A 22,765-nucleotide genomic window follows, 5' to 3' on the forward strand; every position below is an offset into this window, starting at 1 on the left:
TGAGGGGGAGTGAGCAAGCGTTTGTGTGGGGCTTAGCTGATTGCTATGGTTAAACAACAACACCCACTTATGGTCAGTCAAAACACGTAAGCTGTTCATCTCAATATTTTATTTAGATATAGACAAGCTACGAAGTTCTTTCTGTAGCAAATACACAATGCAGTTACTGACATGAGATAATACGCAACAGATGGCTATTTCACATTGAGTCTGTAAGTACACAGCTTTCATAAACCAGAATTATTGATTGGAAAAAGCTTGTTCATAATAAATGGCCTTTCAGCCTCTTCCAGCCCCAAAATCTGGGGAGGAACAGCAGAAGATTAATAGATCTAATCTGTGTCAGACCTTCACCAAAAGAAGACTCATTTACTTTGCTCTGGATGTTTCTCTTCCTTTTTTAGAAGAGGACATTGATACAAATATTCTGCCTCATAGACAACCAAATTTAGTCATAGATGTTTTTTATATATATTTATTTGCAAAGATGCCACCATATGTCTTTACATAAACAGTATGGAAAACACATTTGTTAGGTGGGTGGGGTTGTTAGGCATTAAGTGGCCAGGATTTGTATTAAAACATGGGCTTTACCTTTCTAAATGCAGTACTCGCAAAAAAGTATTTTGATAATTTCTTAGAAATCATGAATTCCAATGATGTATTGAACATTGATATAAAAATGAATTGCTAACTTTTGTTTCCTTTTTTTTTTTAGGATTTATTTATACCTGTGGTGGAACTTTAAAAGGACTCAATGGCACTATAGAAAGCCCTGGCTTCCCATATGGATATCCAAATGGTGCAAACTGTACATGGGTTATAATAGCAGAAGAAAGAAACAGAATACAGATCGTCTTTCAGTCTTTTGCTCTAGAAGAAGAATACGATTATTTGTCATTATATGATGGGCATCCTCATCCTGCAAACTTTAGGACAAGGTAAAGAATAAACATTAAAATGTAACTTTGTTTTGCTGACTAAAGATACCAATTGAACTCAGACACCAGAGTGAAAAGAGTGGGCGTATCTTACTGGGGATAATTAAATAATATAAAAAATAATACAGAAAACATACAGTAAGAAAAGGCATAATAGTGCACTTAAAGCAAACAAATAGGAAAATACAGGGTAATGCATCAAATCATTACTACCTGAGAGAGAGAACAGTGATTAAGAAATATACATCACCACTTGCATACGTTACCATCATCCAGATCCGCAGTCGCTGGGGAGCCCCGGTTACAGTGAGGATTTGGAGAGCCTGTCCCGGCAAGTGAGAAGTCTTACGTGATGCGTCCATCCGTAGGTGAGGCATCCAAAGTCGCTGCAAGTGGGTCCAGCCTTATATACCAAAAATCAGCAAGCCAGAATAACTGGCACCTTTGTTTTAAGCAGAACATCTGGTTTCAATCTCACATTAGATTCCCCCAGAGCCTGGCCAGGGCTCAAGGGAGAAGCTAAGAGAGTTTCCCTGTTTACCTAATTTATGTATGTTCTTTTTAGAACAAGGCCACACGTCTGGTCCCAAGGCCAGACAGCTGGCTTCATGGCTTTGTTAACTTGCCCCTACACAAAGAAGAAGAAAGATACATTCAGGATAGACATGTTTTCATTACATTCATCATGAGTATATGATATCTAAGATACTACATCTTTCATTAATGAGCATACATATTTCGCTAATGACTACATGCTAAGTTAGCAGCTTTGGCTCAGGGCTTGTTGTTCAGGCTTCAATACTTCAACACTTTAGCACTTTTTACATCAGTATAGGTGGTTTGTTATAACTTAATACAATACCTACTAGCACAATGGTTATCAGTTACAAAATATAAAGGATTCATCTATAGGTCAACTCTGGCTTGGGCTTATTGTCCAAGCCCTAGCCCTTCAAACTTGTATTCATATCTTAAAAATATCTGAGAAAATATTTAAAGCTAAAATTTTTAAATTATTGATTATTTCTTATTTAGACTTTAAGCTGCACTTTCCTTAGTCATAAATGTCTTAAAATCTATCTGATGTGTTTTAATTCTAGACAAAGTAAGTGCTAAAACTAATCTAGCCTTCATAAAATTTGTCTCAACAAAACATAATTAATTAAGAAGAATATGGGCATTGATAAATGAATATAAAGTGAATATGAGATTGTGGAGGTCTGAGTTTGCAGTTTGCATAATCTAGTATCAGTGGAACTTTTCCAACAGGAGGCTTTTGAGAGAGATCAGAAAAAGATAATGTGTTTAAGATAGAAACTATAGGTAATTTTTTTGCAATTGTGTACAAGCATCTTCTAACACAAAGGGATTACATGAGCGAAGAAAACAGTTTAACAAATCAAGAGTGTGGTGGGTCACAGAACATTTTTTATCAGTGTCTACTTCAGAGTCATGGACCAGATACTCACTTCTGGAAGGCTGCAGCTTGAGGGATACATAATAATTCTGCAATAGCAAAAGATATATTATCCATACATTCACTAGTTATCTTTATTATCGTCTATCTTGACTACTGTAAATCATCATCTACCTTTGACACAGTACCACACAACATCCTTGTTGCTAAATTTGAGAGACATGGATTTGATGGGTGAACTATTTGATGAATAAAGCATTGGATGGAGAGTTGCAGTCAATGGCTTGGAGATCAATAACCTCAGAGTCTGCAATGGGACCAATACTATTCAATATCTTTGTTAATGACATGGACAGTGGGATTGAATGCACCCTTAGCAAGTTCATGGATGACACCAAGTTGAATGGTGCGATTGATTTGCTTGAAGGAAGGGATGCCATCCAGAAGAACATTGACAAGGTTGAGGAGTGGGCCTGTGAGAGCCTCGTGAAGTTCAATAAGGTCAAATGCAACATCCTGCACCTGGGTCAGTGTAATCCTCAGTGTCAATACAGACCGGAGGATGAATGGATTAATAGCAGTCTTGCAAAGAAGGACTTGGTTGGTTGGTTGATGAGAAGCTCAACATGACCTGGCAATGTGTGTTTGCAGCCCAGAAAGCCAACCATATACCGTGCTGCATCAAAAGTATCATGGCCACCAGGTTGAGGGAGGTGATTCGGTCCCTGTATTGGGCTCTTGTGAGACCCCACCTGGAGTACTGCTTTCAGCTCTGGGGCCCTCAGCATAAGAAAGACATGGACCTGCTTGAGCAGGTCCAGAGGAGGGCTACAGAGATAATCAGAGGGCTACAGCACCTCCCCTATGAAGAAAAGCTGAGAGAGTTGGGGGTGTTTAACCTGCAGAAGAGAAGGCTCCAAGGAGATCTTATAGTGGCCTTCCAGTACTTAAAGGGCAATTATAAGAAGGAGAGAGACTTTTTGCCAGCGCTGTAGTGACAGGACAAAAGGGCGATGGTTTTAAACTGAAAGAAGGTAGATTTAGATTAGATATGAGGAATAAATTCTTTATGATGAGGGTGATGAGACACTGGAACAGGTTGCCCAGAGAAGTTGTGGATACTTCATCCTTGGAAGTGTTAAGGCTGGGTTGGATGGGGCTTTGAGCAACCTGATCTAGTGAAAGATATCCTTGCCCATGGCAGGAGGAGTTGGAACTCAATGATCTTGAAGGTCCTTTCCAACCCAAACCATTCTATGATTATATGGTTCTATGATACTGTGATGAGTGTATTCATAGAATCATAGAATAGTCAGCAAATACAGAGAAATGTATCTCTAATGAAATTGGTTTTCTTTGTACTTCTGTATTTCCATTTGTATTTCCTGCTTCATGAGTGTTTGTAGGCAGTTCTGATACCTTAATTTTGTAGCAGACAAAAATGTTTTCAGGGGACTATACAGGTATATTTGTAAAATATATAACTGGACAGCTAAAAAAATTGTCTCAGATAGACAAGGTCACTATTTCTATTTCTACTTCAATATTTTGACTGAAAGAAGTTTCTATATGGAAAAGATTTTGCAGTTGGACTACTTGTGAAGCTCAGGACCTCTGATTCCATCCTCATCCAGCTTTGTACTTCTTTGTTTGATTGTTCTCCTTGGGATTGAATCTAGATCTTTGCCTCAAACTATAAATAGATAAAACATAAAAAAGTTTAACTGAATGCAAACCCCCCCATTATTTTTCCATAAATCATATTTGTAATCTGTTTGCAGAAAGATAGCATTACTTCCTCTATTTGAACTAAGCTTTCAGCAAAATTTCATACTTGGGAGTCTTTCTGGGTCATGTCATAGACACTGTCTATTTTTAGGGCTTCTTGTGCCCTCCCTGTGTATCTTTGTGACTTTTATGTACCCTTTCTTTCACATTTATACATCTAGCTTCCCCCTAAAAAATTAAATCAGGGTTTGTTTTTATATGATTACTTTAAAATTGCAAATTTGTATATACCTTATTTTGGAAAGTAGCTAATACTTCTGACTGCTGTTCTGAGTGAAAGCATTGCATTTCCAGATAAAACTCCTGTTCCATTTTTTCAAAATTTCTGCCTCGCACATAATTTTTTTGTGTTACTAGATGAATCATTTCAGCCAAGCTTTTTGAAGATGCATATCAACAACATGTTTTCAATTTTCTGGGTGCCCAGCTTGAGAAACAAGAGTTTGTTTGCACTAGTGATAAGAAATCCCACTTTTAAATGAGTTTAAGGGAAGGTGTGATTTGAACTGATAAAACATCTCATAAATCAACTGCTTTGCAAAAGCCAGTTGGAGTCATCTGATGATACCTCTTGCATGTTATGAAAATATTTTTTAGTATAACTTGTAAATAATTCACTGTAGTAGCTACTGCCATATATTAGGGAGTGGCAATAGCAAGGCTGCTCCTTGAGGGGCACAAGCCGGGACCCAAGGGTGACCCTGCTCAGGTTGTGCTCTCACTGATGGGGCACAATCCTGCAGGGGCTGAACACAGGGAGCAGAGCCAGGGACTGGTAACAGGGTCCCTTGACAGTAACCTACATGGCAAGAGATGAACCAGATCCAGGGTCGCTCTGTGGGGTCCAGCTATGAGCAAAAAGAAAGGGGGGCAGCTAAGCTCTCCACAGAGTATAGCTGAGAGACTCATACAGGGAACAGGGACAGGGATGTAGTTTTATGGAAACCACAATTGATTTTAAACCATGCTATTAGTGGCAGTGACATGGTGCATATGTAGGTGGAGGAGTGAATGGCAACCACAGTTCTGACATTTACTTGCAAGTATTTTACTTTGCAACTTGGATAATATTTTTCTTTTTTTTTTTTTTTTTTTTTAATGAAATTTCTGAGCATGACATGTATTATGCTGTCAGTAAATATCAAAGATTATGTCTGTCCTTTTCTTTTTGAGTAAGGTGCTTAGAATTGAACACTACTTTTAAAAGAGAAGTCATGCTCAATAGTTTTCTAAAACATCATTCTTTGCTTTAATTAGTTATCCCAATATGCAGTGTGATATTAGAAATAGCTTTAAATAATTGAATAATAACTTGTGATTATATACCCAAGCCCCAGTTCTAAGGGAAGATATTTTTCAAAATTACCAGTACCTAAGCAGTTAATTGATTTGACATTTAAATAGTCATCACAATATTAACATTTCATTTAAATCATTGACACAAATTCAGATCTATTTTAAACAGAGAAAAAAAATGCATAGCTACTGCAGTTGTACTGGGATAAATTGAATAATTCAATCCAGTATATTTCTGTCTCATTGCATTGACTAAAATAATCTTTCATATGTTTATGTTCAGAAAGCAATTTTGTAGTAGCCGAAATTATATATTTCCTAAAGTTAAAAATAGAATTATTTAGAAAATGACAAGCTTACCAGAATGTTCTGGTAAAAAACATCAGAAAATTTCACTATGTGTGGTCTTCAAATGGACAGACATTGTATGGGAGTTTGGAAAGCTGCACTGTTAGCAAAAAGATATAAACATTCTGTGACAGCTATTCATTTGTTTGAATCAGTGAAAAGAAGTATAGATATGTTTATCTAAAAAATCATGAGACGTGGAGGTGTGACAAACTGGAACAAACTGGAATTTTTGAACAATTAATAAATAAGTATTTTGCTTGTGTTTGAGAGCCTGCAAGACCATCATCTATCTGCAGAGATATTTTAAAGTGTTGATATAGTCAGTGTGTCCAAATATTTAACTGGATGAATTAAAAACTTTTCTTTACATACTCATGGTTAATTTCCTCTTAGGAAATTTGAATGGAAGAAAGCTTTAACATTCTCAGTGTTTAAAAGGTGAGCTAATACTCATCTTTTCTAATCTCTTGTTTTTAAGCAAGATGAATCATCCTTTCATCTACGTTCTGCTGAGGCAAACAAGAATCAAATGCACAGGTTATCTGATCAGTGCTTCTGAGCTGCATAGGAGAAATTCACTGAAATTACTGGAGACATCCACTTCCTTTTCTCTATCGATGAATTGCTTCCTCCTAAAACATCTGACTTCCTGACCAGGCCTACATTTTTAACATTTACTCCCCAACGACTTGAAGAGAAAAAAAGTTTTCAGAAGATTAATAAGTAGATCTTTAAAATTTCAGGATGCTCCTAGTGTTAAATGTAATTGGGTATGCTCTCTTCACCCTAGTACTTCCAAAGGTTTGAATTTGGTATAGAATCATAGAATCATTCAGGTTGGAAAAGACCCTTTGCATCATCAAGTCCAACCATCAGCCCTACTCTACAAAGTTCTCCCCTACACCATATCCCCCAACATCTCACCTAAACGACTCAAACACATCCAGGGATGGGGACTCCACCACCTCCCTGGGCAGCCTATTCCACTGTCTAACCACTCTTTCTGTGAAAAATTTTTTTTCTAAACAAACAGACTCATGTTTTGATAATAGTATTGCAAACTACTCAAAAAATAAATTGTTATCACATAACAGAGGAATAAGCTTAAAACTAAGCTTAAATATAAAATACCTTTTTAAAAAAAATTATATTGCATATGCAATAACAGATATTCTTCCACCTAGAATGGGTGGTACTGACTATAAAATTAAAATTAATTCTTTTGGTCCAACTAATTAAGAGCAGAGAAAAAAAATTGGGAGGAAAAATATGTAACATTACAATGAATACTTAATATCAATTTATATTAAGTATTGTTAGAGTTGCAGGCAGGTGAGTTGGCTGCTTACTTGGCCCCAGGCTGAAGTTACGCTTATCTGAAAAAGGCATGGAAAACTATCAGACATGCCAGGACAAGAAGCCAAACTGGCTGCTCTGACCATGCCATAGGAGTTGGACCTGCTCCAGTGGTCTGGAGGACCACAGTAGGAACAGGATGAGTGCTTTCCCTGGCTGTTAAGGGAACACCCATATGGATGAGTTGAGCATCCTGCTGTCACCCCATCAGTGCCTGCTCCTGGCCTGATAGCATTGTCAGATACCTGTCTCTCCATCATAAATATGCCAGGTATTACTAACAACATAATCAGATGTGGTTTAGCTCAGAACCAGTCACAAATTCAAGATATATTTTCTTGGAATAATTTACATCATTTTACACTGTTGAAAAGCTAGCGTTATCCATCTTTTTTCTACATCTAGAATTGTATTGAAAAATACTCAGAGCATGTGATAAATTAAAACAAAACAAAGCAAACAGAAAAAAAAAACACCACAACAAAATCAAGGATACTTTAGTCATTTTATGTTCTTACTTAAAAAATATATAACACTAAGTAGAATGCTAACAATTCCCAGTCTTAAAAGGGAAACAATATATTTCTGGAAGATTTTGCCTATAAAAATTTCTATTTTTACAGTAGAAGAATTAAAATTTACATCTTACATGTGCTAAATTGTCAAAATTATCTTACAGAAAAGTTACAAAGAAAGAAGGCTAGCAAAAAAATGAAGGTTGGCAATAGCAGAAACTTCAGGGGTCCTCATTTAATAGCTCTGCTTGTTTTTCCATTTCTTATTCTAACTATGCTAAATATGTGTTTCGCCTTTTAATAGGTAGAAGCCTGGGTCAAACAGGCAGCAATTAGGTTATGCTGCTAACATTAGTGCAACCGCCAGCTTATTACATGTCATCTAATGCCACCACAGTAGCTACAGTAATCTTCTTCTGACTCAGGCTCTTCCCTTCTTCTGGTCCTTAGAACTTTAACCTTAATTCTTTGTGAAGGTTTATATCTGTGTTGCGTGCTTTACTATCTCCCAGCCAAACTCGTTACCACATCTTTTGGGGGAATCTATTATGCTATTTGTTATCAAGTGCTCCAATCTTTCTCATATTAACTCTCACCAAAACCAGAAGAAAAAAATATGCCCACATTTCCCCCTTGCTTTTGCTACCTTCTTCCTCCACTTCTGCTATGCTAGAGTTTCCACTTACAGAATTTCCTGACTTTAAAGGCTTGTTTTACTTGCTCTGTCCTTTTCCACTTCTTCTGTCTTTAGTTGATCTACAGTACTACAAAATGTACTACAGGGTGCCCAGAGCTAGTGTCAATGTCTTGCTTAGGAAAAATGCCATGATCGTGTGTTGAGTTTCCATTCTGAATCCAAGCTTTGTTATATGTAGCTCTGTTTTCCTCAATGCATGTGTTCTTTGTAAGTTCTTTCTCATACAAACAATGCCTTGTTTACTTAAACTATATAAAGACCCTTTCTGAGTCATGTCATCATTTGGCTTATATTATTGCCATTTCAAATGCTGTTATTAGAGTTATTCTCCAAGCTAGTTCTGTACCCTTCATCTACTATTATAAAAGTTGCTCAAGTTAGCAGACTCAGTATAAATAAAACAAAGAATAAAATGGTAACACTGCAAGGTTCTAGATTAAATCTGACAGAGACAAAATCTCTTTGACTGTTTGGTTTTTAAGCCTTTAAGACACGTCAGAGTGGAATATTTGCAGTCATTCAGATCTTCATTCAGAACTGAACTTGACAATTGAAAACATACACAGCTTCCTTTTCCACTCTCCTGTTTAAGTCTTTTTGAATGTCTTGGTTTTGGCTGGGATAGAGTTAATTTTCTTCCTAGTAGGTGGTACAGTGCTGTGTTTTGGATTTAGTGTGAGAATTACATTGATAACACACTGATGTTTTAGTTGTTGCTAGGTAGTGCTTATCCCAAGTCAAGGACTTTTCAGTTTCCCATGCTCTGCCAGTGAGCAGGTGCACAAGAAGCTGGGAGGGAGCACAGCCAGGACACCTGACCCGAACTAGCCAAAGGGATATTCCATACCATAGAATGTCATGCTCAGTATAGAAACTGGGAGGATTTTGTCAGAAGGGGCAAATTGCTGCTCAGGCATCGGTCAGCAGGTGGTGAGCAGTTGCGTTGTGCATCACTTCTCTTTTCCTGGGTTTATTCCTCTCTATTAAATTGTTCTTAACCTATGAGTTTTACTTTGTTTTTCAATTCTCCTCCCCATCCCACTGGGAGGGGGGAGGACTGAGTGAGTGGCTGTGTGCTGCTTAGTTGCTGGCTGGGGTTAAACCATGACATTGGATATTGGTGTAGACGAAGAGCTGTTGACAGAGAGACAGTGGACCATTTACTGAACTTCAGAAAATTTCCATTATCATCAGAGACAAATGTACCTCTGAGTTTTTTCCACTCAGACTGTTTATTATACCCTAAGTACTTTTCTTCTGTCATCACTGTTCACCTTCTGTCCAAATTGGCAACCGGAGCAGAAACTGTGAGCTGATTAGGATCAACTTAAGGATTCAGCACTTTGGAAACACCTTCAAACTGCTGATCACTGAGTCATTGATTTTTCTTTCAGCTGATCCACAGTTCTCTAGCTTTCTCCAGTATTTGCATGGAAAGAGAAGAAAGGAAGAAATTTAACTTGAGAATTTAGGGACCATGAGATGACACTCTCCCCTTACAAAGAAAGTAAAAATAAAAAGGTATAAGTGCCAGTTGAAGACCAATGAAGAGATGAGGAAACAGAAGGATAAAAGATCCAAAGAAACAGAAGGAAAAGGCCAATGCAGACTGAAGGAAGAAACAATGACAATTAAAAAAAAACCTCAAAAACCAGACGTATAAAAGATCCATCAGAAACAGAAGGAAAAAAGGCCAATGCAGACTGAAGGAGGGAACAATGGCAATTAAAAAAAAACCAGAAGGCACAGTGAACCAGCAACCAAAGTGGAAAATTATGAGACAGATAACAGAACTGAATGAACCTAAACAAGAAAATTTTCACTGCATGAACAAAAAACCAAATATGGCAAAGATATGAACAGAAGATATGCAGAATGTTGAAAATAGGCTGAATATGGGCAATAAATACAGCAAAGTTTGTAGATAAAGGAAACAAAGATAATTGAAAAAATGTCACAGCATATAATGCTAAATAGATATTCAGCTCTGAGAGATGGGTTCTGAGCAGGCAAGATGTTTAAATGGAAATTTCTTTTTTTCAATCTGAAAAGTGTGTTTTGTGAAGAAAATGCATTAAAGCAATAAAATGCTTGACATTGTGATTATAAATACAAACTTGAAAGAACTGTAGCTCACATCAATTGTGCTATAGTCTTGGGAATATTTTGATATGATGTTAAATTTCTAGATAACCATTGAGAATGAAAGGTAGAAAATTAAAACTGATAAAAAGTGTTTGTCCAGACAAGGTGCAACTGGTCTCTTGAACTTATGCTCACATTACTGCGAAGAAGCCAAGATTTTAGCAGTTTAGGAAAGAATGGTTAGATGCTCATTTAGCTAGCAACGAAGTCCAAAGTTAAATGGTAAGTCTTTAAAAGCAAAACCAAAACCAAACAAAAAATTTTGGTCATTACTTGAAGGTGGAGGTAAATTTCTGCTAACTGACCTTAGGAAAAGACTTCCTGTTATCAGCCTTCCATGGGATATCTTTGAAGTAACTAGGATGGCCAGTTTGGTTACTTGGAAGTAACTGATGGATACTGGACTAGCTTGTCTACGTGGCTTCTCATGTAATGCAAGAAAAACCTCTTCTACAGTCTCTGAGAGTTATCTTCTTCTTTGGAAAAGTTCGTAACTGGCATTATACAGATTAAGAATGTATATACCAGTTTTATAAGGTGATGAATGTGGTCATCTCAGAGAAGTAACTGCTAAATTTTTTATTTTTATTTTTATTTTTTTTTTGCTTTGCTAAATTGATATATGGGATTTGAAACAGCCTAGGGAGCAAAGTTGATTTTTGCTATGGACACCATTTATATATAACACACATATATGACTACATTAGTGGACAAGGGAAGAGCTATGGGTGTCATCTACCTAGAATTTTGTCAGGCATTTGATATGGTCCCCCACAACATCCTTCTCTCTAAATTGGAGAGATATGGGCTTGATGGGTGGACTGTTCAGTGGATAGCAAATTGGTTGGATGATTGCATCCAGAGAGTAGTGGTCAATGACTTAATGTCTGGATGGAGATCAGTGATGAGTCGCATCACTCAAGGGTCTGTGTTGGGACCACTACTGTTTAATATTTCATCAATGACATAGTCAGTGGGATCGAGTGCACCCTCAGCAAATTTGCAGATGGCACCAAGCAGAGTGGTGTGGTTGACATGCCTGAGGAACAGGATGCCATCCAGAGGGATCTGAACAAGCTCAAGAAGTGGGCCCATGTGAACCTCATGAAGATAACAAGGCCAGGTGCAAGCTCCTCCACCTTGGGTCAGGACAACCCCCTAGTAGCAATACAGGTTGGGGGATGAAGTGATTGAGAGCAGCCCGGTGGAGAAGGACTTGGGGGTGTTGGTTCATGAGAAGCTCAACATAAGCAGGTAATGTGTGCTCGCAGCCCAAAAAGCCAACTGTGTCCTGGGCTGCATCAAAAAAAGTGTGACCAGCAAGTCAAGGGAGGTGATTCTGTCCCTCTACTCTGCTCTGGTGAAACCCCATCTGGAGTATTGCATCCAGCTCTGGAGTCCTCAGAACAGGAAAGACATGGACCTGCTGGAGTGGGTTCAGAGGAGGGCCACAAAAATGATCAGGAGGCTGGAACACCTCTCCTATGAAGAAAGACTGAGGGAGTTGGGGTTTAGCCATGAGAACAGAAGACTTCGGGGAGACCTTATTGTGGCCTTTCAGTACTTAAAGTGGCTTATAATGAAAAGATGTGTAAGGTGGGGACAGACTTTTTAGTAGGGCCTCTTGCGATAGGACAAGATGTAATGGTTTTAAAACTAAAAGAAGTTAGATTCAAACTAGATATAAGGAATAAATTTTTTACAATGAGGATGTTGAAACACTGGAACAGGTTACCCAGAGAAGTTGTAGATGCTCCATCCCTGGAAAAATTCAAGCTCAGGCTGGAGGGGGCTTTGAGCAACATGGTCTAGTTGCAGGAAAATTGGACTAGATGACCTTTGGAGATCTCTTCCAACCCAAACCATTCTATGATTCTATGATTCTATGACATTATACCATAGCATGCCAGCACAGACTGTCTTTGACCATTAGTCTTTCACATATGTTTCAGCTATAAAAGGAAGAAGAATAATAGTTCACAATAATAGTCTTGTCCCAGAAAGTTATAGTCTATGGGAAAGACTCATTCTGTTGCAGGTGTGTCTGTTACACTTGCTTACATGGCAGAAAGGTAACTCAAACTGGTTATTAAATTCACCTTGTATTGTTGCAGTTGACAATATCGATGAACTTACCTCATAAAGTCGATAATTGAATCTGAATGTATTTAGAAAACCATATACTATTACTAAAGTTAACTCTGAATGTTTAGTTCCTACATGAAGAGACTATTGTTTTTGAAGAAAAGTATGGTCATTCTATTTTAACTGGTATGTCTGCAGAAAGTCAAAAGAAACATGAGTATATGTGCAAATATATATGTGTGTGTGCTTGCGTGTATTTACATATACACTTAGAATGAAATAATGTTTAGGCATAAGTCTTGAACTGGAGAACTTTTCTCTCTGTCTCTAATATTTGTCTTAAATTGTGAATATGACAGCTTATTACTGAAAAGTGGCTCCTATAGATTGCATTACACAGTCTGAAGTGAATATTTTATCATCCAAACTATTTATGTAAATATAAAATATGTTATATTTTATTTTACCTAAGTACAAGTTAATGTCAACAATATACTAGAAATTCCTGAATCTGCTGACATGGAAGAGTGTTTTTTCCTAAAAAGAAACCACCAAAAAAACAACCAAAAGCCCAGAGATTCTTTCAAAGTGTTAGTAACATCAAAAAAATTATCTCAAAATCTGCTGTCAGTTCTTCTGTAGTCAGTGTGGTCCCTCAGAATCTAAATGTAGCAACATATTTATGAAAAAAAAATGTCTTTTTCATTAGGATTTACAAATCCTAGTCATGAATTTATACAAATTTCTTAAATGGTATTGACCAAAGTACATGACTCCAATGTGCTTCCATTTGTGCATTGTAAAACACATATACTACACATCTACTTTTCAAGATGTATAGAAAACTTAGTTTGATAACATCTATACAAAGGACTGAAGTCATTTTCATAGTTAAATATTGCTTCCTTATAATGTGAAATGAATGGAAATGTATAATTTATCCAGTTTTAAACAATGTTAGAAATTCCTCTAAGATAAAATAGATTTGCTGTTCCTGCTCAGTTTAAAGTCATTTTCTGTACATCTGCCATACTAAATCTGTTTAAGTAGACTAAGTCCTATCTGAGACTTGCAAGCATAGAATCTTCATCTCCTTCATGTCTTTTCTAATACTATACAAAAGGAATCTTTTCTTGGACAAATGCTGTTCATTCTAATCTATGGCTGTTTTGCTGATTAAGGATACCAATTAAACTCGGACACCAGAGTGAAAAGAGTAGGCGTATTTTACTAGTGATAACCAAATAATGTAACAGAGTAATACAGAAAACATGCAGTAAGAAAAGGCAGAATAGTGCACTTAAAGCAACAAACAAGGAAATACAGGGTACTACGTGAGAGAGAGAGAGAATAGTAATTAAGAGAAATACATCACCACTTGCATATATTATCATCATCATCCAGATCCGCAGACACTGGGGAGCCCCGGTTACAGCGAGGATTTGGAGAGCCTGTCCCGGCAAGTGGGAAATCCTACGCGGTGCGTCCACCCATAGGTGAAGCATCCAAAGTCGCTGCAAATGGGCCCAGCCTTATATACCAGAGATCGACAAGCCAGAATAGCTGGCACCTTTGTTCTGAGTGGAAAATTTCTGGTTTCATTCTCCTGTTGGATTCCACCCAAAGCTTGGCCAGGGCTTGGGAGGGGGGAACCAAGGGAGTTTCTGACAAGGCCAAATACTTGGGTTCTCAGCCTTGAACAAGGCTAAACAAGGGAAGTTGGATACATTCTCTCAGCATTTCATCCTCACTACTGATTATATTCTGTCTAAGCTGCATCTTTCACTAGTGAGCTTACATACTTTGTTAATGATTACATACTAAGTTAGCAGCTTCAGCTTGGGGCCTGTTGTTCAGGCTGCAGTATTTCAATGCTTTAGCACTTTTTACACCAACATAAGTGGGTTGTTATAACTTAGTACAATACCTACTAGCACAATGATTATCAGTTATAAAATATACAGGATTCATCTATAGGTCAACTCTGGCTTGGGCCTGTTGTCCAAGCCTTAGCACTTCAATGGCCTGCAAGAAACCAGTAAAGACATATATTGCTAAGGCCTGCAGATGGACCTTTCTCTAATACTCTTTTACAACGCGATTAAAGTTATTGATGAGAACACATCTCCAGAGTAACAAGCATCTATGTACAAAGAATGTAGTTTGTTTTTTTTGAGTAGAATATCGGGTGTTAGAAAAAGTTAAATGAATAGGGCCCAGTGTGATGATCTAACTAATAAACACTAAGTATAAAACTGAGAAATGTTGTGAAGAGATAGCACATGTTTATATATAGATAGATAGCATCTTTGATATATGTCTTTTATTACTCCACTTTCTAAACAAAACCTAGAAACTTTAGTAGGCAACAGATATGACAGGAATGAGAAGAGATAGATGCTATGAAGGGTATAGCATATCCATGCAAACTTCCAAATGGAACTCTACATATATAAAAGTGGCAAAGTCCTGAGTGAAAACTGCCTTAATCCCAGCCTATTTCTGTACTGGAAATGTTCATATAATGTAATATTTCGGTTGTCATTTAGAAAGTACCTGTTGTTAAATTGCAAAAAGTTTTGTACAGTTTGAAATTGTAACCACTGACACAAATTTTCTCCCATGGCAAAATCTGGAATTATGTCAAAGTATATAGTTTTTTTGAAAACTAAAACTAAGTAATTTCTTAGGTTACTGCCTTCATAGGAAGTATGTAGCATGGTACTTGATAATCTAACTCTAAAAATATAACCTGGATGAAAAAGTCACAGTGACATACTAATCAAGGTAATTACCTCTCATAGCCATTTGATTATTAATAATTGCAAAAATATTCTTTGCCTAGTCCCAGTGCCATTGTGAACATGATATACCACACCATGTGAAAATGAATCATGGCTGTAATAGTTTCTACTAATTATTTTTATTTCCTGTGTGATTTCAATTGATTATAGGAAGTGGAAATATATTTAAATATAGAACTGAAAAAGATATTTAAAATATAAAATCATCACAAAATCCCCCGTGCCAAGGAAAAAAAATAGAAAAATCAAGTAAACATCTTGATTGGCCAAAATACAGATCTCAGAGGTATGAAAAACAATATAATTCACTATATAAACAAGGGTTTTTTTTTTCAAATTAAATACTCTAAAAAGTATTATAAAAAGGTACCATGTTTTCACATATAAATAATATGTACATCTCATTTTTGGGGTTGAGTATTATAAATTCTTTAATTATGGTTACAGATAGGGAAAAAAATTAAAATGGAGATATCTCTCTTTTTTATAGTTAAAATGGAAAACAATGGATTTAACTTGGCTTTCCCATGAAAAATAAACATTGAAAGTATTTTTACCTTCCTCTTTTCACAATATTGTTTTTACTGTCAAACTATTGTCTATAATTTATCTCTTATTCCATTCTACTCCATTCCATTCCACATTCTTTAGTAAAATTGTTTTATCCATCTCTTTCCTACTCTTCTAAAACCACTCTAATTAATTATCCTCTCATATTTTTTCTTTTTTGACTTTACCATTTCCTATTTGTAGTTTCTATCTGTGAAATCACTTATGAAGATCACTTTTTTTGAGATCTCACAGTAGCCTTAACTAAAATTACAAAAATACCTCAACTAAAAAAATCTAGACAAGTTTCTATTTGTATCATAATATTTGCACCTGTAATAAGCAAGATTCTGACAGGCTTTCAGCTTTGGGTACATTGAACCTTGTCGCTCCATTTGACATAACTGGTTAGTTTTTTGTGGAGGATTTAAAAACTACTTCTCTATCCCTGTGTTTTGGGTCAAGTAGGTTTAATCTTTCTGTGACTAAGGTTTTCCTGATGGTTATCTAGGGAAATTCAATCTGTTTTTTTCTCAGAGCATTATTGGACATTGTTTTCTTGTTCAGAACCACACTAGATTATCGATCAACATGCTGTAATACCAGATTTCATTATTATCTTAATGTGATCCAGATTTATATGGCTGTGGTTCTTAACACTGATTTATGTGGTGCAGCTGCAAGAAATTTTTTAACTGATATTAAACCATGAAGAAGCCATTTCAGCCACAGAGGAGTTACTGTTCTTTTTTTTCAAAATCATTATAACCGTTAACACACAAATTTATTTATTTTCCTTTTTTTGTGTTGTTATTTTATTTTTTTAATTAAAAAATGTGCTTGCTTAAACTAAGTGCTTTTTTCAGATTGGTATTTAGAGAAGTGGTCAGTTATTCCCAGTATTGAATTCAAAGGTAAAATATCAAGAAATATACAAAGCAGGGCCAACCTTCAATGTTCTAAAAGACCCTATTCACTGTGTATCCTGTTAAATGGATTGTGTCCTGAGAAAAATATTGTATTGATTTCACACTTTGCATTATGTGTCTCAGTGGTTTGAAAAAGTTATATTTAGCTTTTTTATAAAACATATGTCCAAACAATGAAGATGTTTGAAGGTTCCTGCACAGGCTTTTTGTTTGACTGTCTTTATCAGTTAGAATAGTAAAAAGTAACAACTATAACTGCTTATGTTGGTATGAAATGTGGGTAGCTCACTCATTCTCTTTTCTGTGAGATATCCTGTTTGCAGTAATGATTATCTCCCTTAAAATCTTGTTTACTTCACTATCTGATTCTGTTTACTGAGAATTGTTCTTTTAACATCAGCCAGAATTACTCATATATGGAATTACGATAACATAGCCTAACCTACTCTTTGATGATTGCAAAATAGATTAGCTAAGTGGACTCATATTCGTATTATACATTTATTTTTATTTAAACCTACCCTCATTTATGAAAAACTACGTGCTACATGCAGGCCTGGCAGACCTGTAACTGCACATGTGCATTTTAAACATCCAGTCCTAAATACAGAGACAAACACTGGCTGCATTTTCTTACCTGTTTTCAGCAAAAGTAACAGAATCTTTGAAAATTTATTTCCTGAAATGATAGTGGTACTCCAAGCATGAAAATAAATTTATCTGTTTGCTAAAATAGTGGATTCTTAGCATGTAATCAAAAAGACCTTGTCATATCAGACTTTTCTTAGTAATGTTTAGTAAAAATATTACTTTATAAGGAAAAGTAATATATTTTGAAATCACTGTCTCTAAGAGTGGAACAGTACACATACACACACAGCAGTATGTTCTTAAAGCTGGAAATGTAATTATTTGGTCCCTGCTGCAATAACAGTTCTAGTTATTTAAAAATATTAGAAAATATTTATTTATTTTTTAACAATAGTACACCATTGCATGCTTTCATGCATAGCAGAATGACATGCAGTAAACTACATTGTCAAGGCATGTAGAAAAAGTGAAGAATATTCTAGTTGTGCATTTTTTGTTGCCATGGGTAAGCTACATTTTGTCCCTACATTGATGACTTTTGGAATGCTTATCTATGTTCATTATAACTATTAGGGTTAAAAAATACCCTTAAAACTGAAGAGCTCTGTACTTTTGCATGCTAACTAGGCTGCTTCAGATAGGTGTTGTTTTTCGGTGGTCCTTTGTGTGGTCCTTATGTGAAAATCAAGTAAAAGCTTCATTCTCAATTACTGAACAAATGTAGATCCTGTTTATTTTAATAGGAATGTTCAGAGCTGGTTTGTAGAGGAACTAAAGGTGTGACTCAAAGACCATGGAAATTGGTGCGAAGACGCTGTATCAAATTCACTGCCCTATGGGTGCTAAGAATCTCTAGTGTAGGGGTGATAAATGTATATAAAAAGTGGTGATGGGAATGATACACTTATTTTTAAATTAAATTTACATATTTTTAAATATTGGAAAGATTTCTTCTTTGTTAAATCAATTAAGGGAAGATTTCCAAAAGTGGAGGTTAGAATAATGTACCTGACACACTTCTGTTATATTATACTGGATGTTTCACTGTCTTTAATGTAACAAAAATTTCCTCTCATATTTGCTATTTTCTTCTTTTCATTTTGTATCATAGGAGATGTCTGAAGAGAGCAGTCAATTAATTTGAAAAATTATACTTAATTATTGATTTTTTTTTTAACAAATCCTAAACTTAATTATATTGTGAAGAGTTTTTTTCTTCCTAGAAAGTCTTCTCCTTTTCATTTTGTGGGGAGGGAAAGGGAGAAAACTCCACATGCATTCACTGTCTGTAGGGGAAGGAGAAAAATTAAAAAGGAAAATCTACATTTTCCAAGTTCAGATTTTTAATTTAGATTTTTCTCCCTTGAAAGAGGCACCTTATTTTCTATTTTGTATTTTAAACTGAAATATTATTTTCTTAAAATGCTTTTTACTTTCCTACTAGAAATTTTGCTATGGCATTTTAGATACAATGATCAATATGGAATTAAATACTTACCTGCTATGTGACTGAAAATGACATGTTTATATTCTTTATGCTTACATATATATTGTGTTGATTGTAGTAGATACTAATACTAATTTAAAACTCTTTTCTGGTTCTGTAAAGGTCATTATAGGGTCTCATTTATGGCTTGATGGGATAAATATTTTCTCAAGTGTCACAGATCTTTTCTGTCTGTCTCAGAATTTCAGATCTGAAAATGAAAAATCTTTTCTATTTTATTCTGGCTTTCTTCTCCTCCACTTCATGTTTTATTTGTTTGTCTCTGTTGTCCTAAGTTTTTCTATTTTTTTCCGGTGTTCTGAATGCCTTCCCCTCCCATGCAGCTATAAAGTTTTGCTGCTTTTCTACCCACTCTCCGCAAGGGCATTTCAGAATGGATATGGGAAATTGGGAGCTTAATTTCTCACTGCAGTGGTCAAAAATAAAAATCTTTATACATACTTCTTTCTCCACTGCAGTGGATTTAGGCTTTGCCTTGAAGCATCATATGCTCCAGACCTCTCTATAGAAAGATGACAATACCCAATGTTGGAGATACACCTCCCTCTAACACCCTCTGGACTTCCTTCTATTGCTTTCTGATGCATAGTCTGCCTGTATTTTCTCCTTTAAAGTGAACAGGGTCCCATGATAAAAGTAGGTGGCTTTTGACTCAGAGTGCAAGTTTTCTGGAAAGAAAGGAATTAAATAAAATCCATGGATTTTTTTTTTTTTTGAGCTATTGTAGTCTGTTTTCCAGCTAATTTTGCTGATTGATATATTTTTTGCTCTTACTGAATAATTACTTTATATTCTAAGACACTGAGTTTTTCATATTAAAAGCATAAATTCTGAAATATATGCAGATAGCTTTTCCTCTTTCACATGCCCTGCTACTACAACTTTATCTTTGTACCAGAACAGAAATAACATGTGTGGTGATAATGTCACAAGCATTTTGTTCATGGATGCATTCCAAAACTCCACAGAATATTTAGTATAAGTTGAAGCTGTTCTGGAAGTTCCTGGCATGGTGATAAGCAAAATATGGCATCTCTCCTTTCCATATTGTGCTATTTTCACACATTAAGGCAAAGTTACAAAAGATAGTTGAGCTCATCTAAAAGCTTGTTGTCACTTATAGAAGCAAATCCGGCTCCCATATTCCTCTGACTTTGGCTGTGTGATCTTTCCTTTCACTTCAATTGGCACTCATCAGGCATATCAGGCAGATTGAGTGCTCCCTCAGCAACTTTGCTGATGACACCACGCTGTGTGGTTGACACGCTGGAGGGAAGGGATGTTATCCAGAGGCACCTTGACAGGCTTGAGAAGTGAGCCTGTGCAAACCTCATGAAGTTCAACAAGGCCAAGTGCAAGGTCCTGCACACATGGGCCAGGACAATCCCAAGTACAGGCTGGGTGATAAGTGGATTGAGAGCAGCCCTGCGGAGGGGCTATTAGTGGATGGAAAACTGACTATGAGCCAGCAATGTGCGCTCACAGCCCAGCAAGCCAACTGTATCCTCGGCTGCATCAAGAGAAGTGTGACTGGTAGATTGAGGGAGGTGATTCTCCTTCTCTACTCTGCTCTTGTAAGACCTCACCTTCAGTGCTGTGTCCAGTTCTGGGGCCCCTAATGTAAGAAAGACATGGACCTGCTTGAGTGGTTCCAGAGGAGGGCCATGAAGATGATGAGGGGGCTGGAGGACCTCTTCTATGAAGACAGGTTGAGAGATTTGGGGTTGTTCAGCCTGGAGAAGAAAAGGCTCCAGGGAGACCTTATAGCAGCCTTCCAGTACTTAAAGGGGGCCTACAGAAAAGATGGGGAAGGACTATTTATCAGGGAGTGTAGTGATAGGATGAGGGGCAATGTTTTTAAACTGAAAGAAGGTAGATTTAGATTAGATTTTAGGAAGAAATTCTTCACTGTGAGGGTGGTGAGGCACTGGAACAGGTTGCCCAGAGAAGTTGTGGCTGCCCCCTCCCTGGCAGTGTTCAAGGCCAGGTTGGACGGGGCTTTGAGCAACCTGGTCTAATTGAAGGTGTCCCTGCCAGTGGCAGGGGGGTTGGAACTAGATGATCTTGAAGATCCCTTCCAACCCAAATCATTCTATGGTTCTATGATTCTATGATACCCTTTTGTGGATATGTTTCCCTTTACTAACTGAATTGACTTGGGTTTATTTTTAATGGATACGTTCTTCATGAGGGTGGTTAAATGAACCTATTCACAGAGGAGTGTGCAAATCACTAGAACCTGTGTGAAGTCAGTGTCAGAACTGTGGGAAAATTGGAAGGAGAAGGCTTTCTTCCTTTGGTGTTTAGAGAGCTCCAAGATCTGCTAAAATGTACTGTATGTCTTTATCCAGCTTTAAGAAGATGGGGAGAATAAATGTGTTGTCATAATGTTCTATCTGCTAGAGGCTAAGAATATGTGTTGCTTGATTCATCTTTTTTTAATTGTTACTTTAAGGACCTAGAATGTTTTTGAATACTCTAAAAGTAATTGTTTTGATATGTTTTGTTCTGATCAGTTTTTCTATGCAAGAAGCAGGCAAATCCTCACCCTAGAAAATTTTAAAGACTATTTGTATGGTAGTGAGATATCTGGTTCTTCTTACCATTTGAAGTTCTTCTTGTTATTTTTTATGTATTAAAATAAATTGACTGTTATAAGAAAGATAATTATTTATAAAGTCTGTTTCATTTCTGATGCTAAAAAGAAGTGGAGATCTGCATAATAAAAGTTTCACACTGATAATGGATGGTGGCAGTTTTTAGAAACATGCTTTGTAAAGAATATAATGATCATGCCAGAACCTGATGAGTAATTTATTGTTTAGTTCAAAGCAGCTGTTCAATTAAAAATGTTCAGCCTTGACCTATGATAATTATTTTAAAATAATAGATCGCATGAAGAGTTTTGCATTTTGACAAGGAAAAATTATCATTTGATGAAAATAAATTAGTTCATAAATCATATTCCAATTTGTTAATGAATTTTTGAATAAAGTATAAGATATTTTTATTAACATTTTCAGTGAGAGTAAAACTTGAACCCAGTCAGCCACTTCTGCTCAGTCTCTGCTTTGTTTTGTAGGCTATGAAGACAAATTCTATTTATTTATTTTAAACTGACTGAATACACATATGAAAAGTGTAGAAGTTACTCCTATTCATATTTGAGTTGGAATTCTTTTAAAGAAGCCTTTACATTCCTTACTTTCTTTCTAATTCAGTGGAATTGAATTCTGATTCCTTGGAAGGAAAACTGGAATACCAAACATCAGTTGAATTTTACCAGGATACTGCAGATCAAACTTGCAATACTCTCAGCTGAAATTCAGCACCTTTAATAACTTCTTAACAGGAACATGTGCATACACACATCCACACCCAAAAACTTAAAACACTGATTAGATTCAGACTTAATTGTCTATTACTTAGTAGAGAAGTGTTTCCCCTTTCCAATACCTTCTGAGATTTCAAAAATGTTTGTTCTGAACTGGTGTGTAAGAAATAATACCAGAGGTTATGGTGAGTTGACCTTGGCTGGCTGTCAGATGCCCACCCATTCACTCCATCACTCCCCCCCCCCCCCCCCCGCTAACAACAGGACTGCAAGAGAAGATAAGATGAAAAAGCTCCTAGGTCAAGGTAAAGACAGGAAGATCACTTACCAATTACTGTCACAGGCAAAACAGACTCAACTTGGGGAAAATTAATTTAATTAATTGCCAATTAAAAAGAGAGCTGGATGGTGAGAAGCAAAGACAAAAACTAAAACACCTTCCCCTCATACCAACCCTTTT

General features: G+C 36.4%; 1 protein-coding gene across 2 annotated transcripts in view; it reads left to right on the forward strand.

Annotated features, from left to right (window-relative positions):
* The window catches only part of CSMD3 (CUB and Sushi multiple domains 3), a 756,099-nt gene that overhangs the window by 84,057 nt on the left and 649,277 nt on the right, over positions 1-22,765 (forward strand). For both annotated transcript variants that reach the window (XM_074808674.1, XM_074808748.1), the window contains exon 2: positions 719-941. In XM_074808674.1, the coding sequence (XP_074664775.1) occupies positions 719-941 (223 nt within the window). The remainder of the gene's footprint in view (positions 1-718; positions 942-22,765) is intronic.

The sequence above is a fragment of the Strix aluco genome, chromosome 1 (genome assembly GCF_031877795.1).
Source record: "Strix aluco isolate bStrAlu1 chromosome 1, bStrAlu1.hap1, whole genome shotgun sequence".
Taxonomy (NCBI): domain Eukaryota; kingdom Metazoa; phylum Chordata; class Aves; order Strigiformes; family Strigidae; genus Strix; species Strix aluco.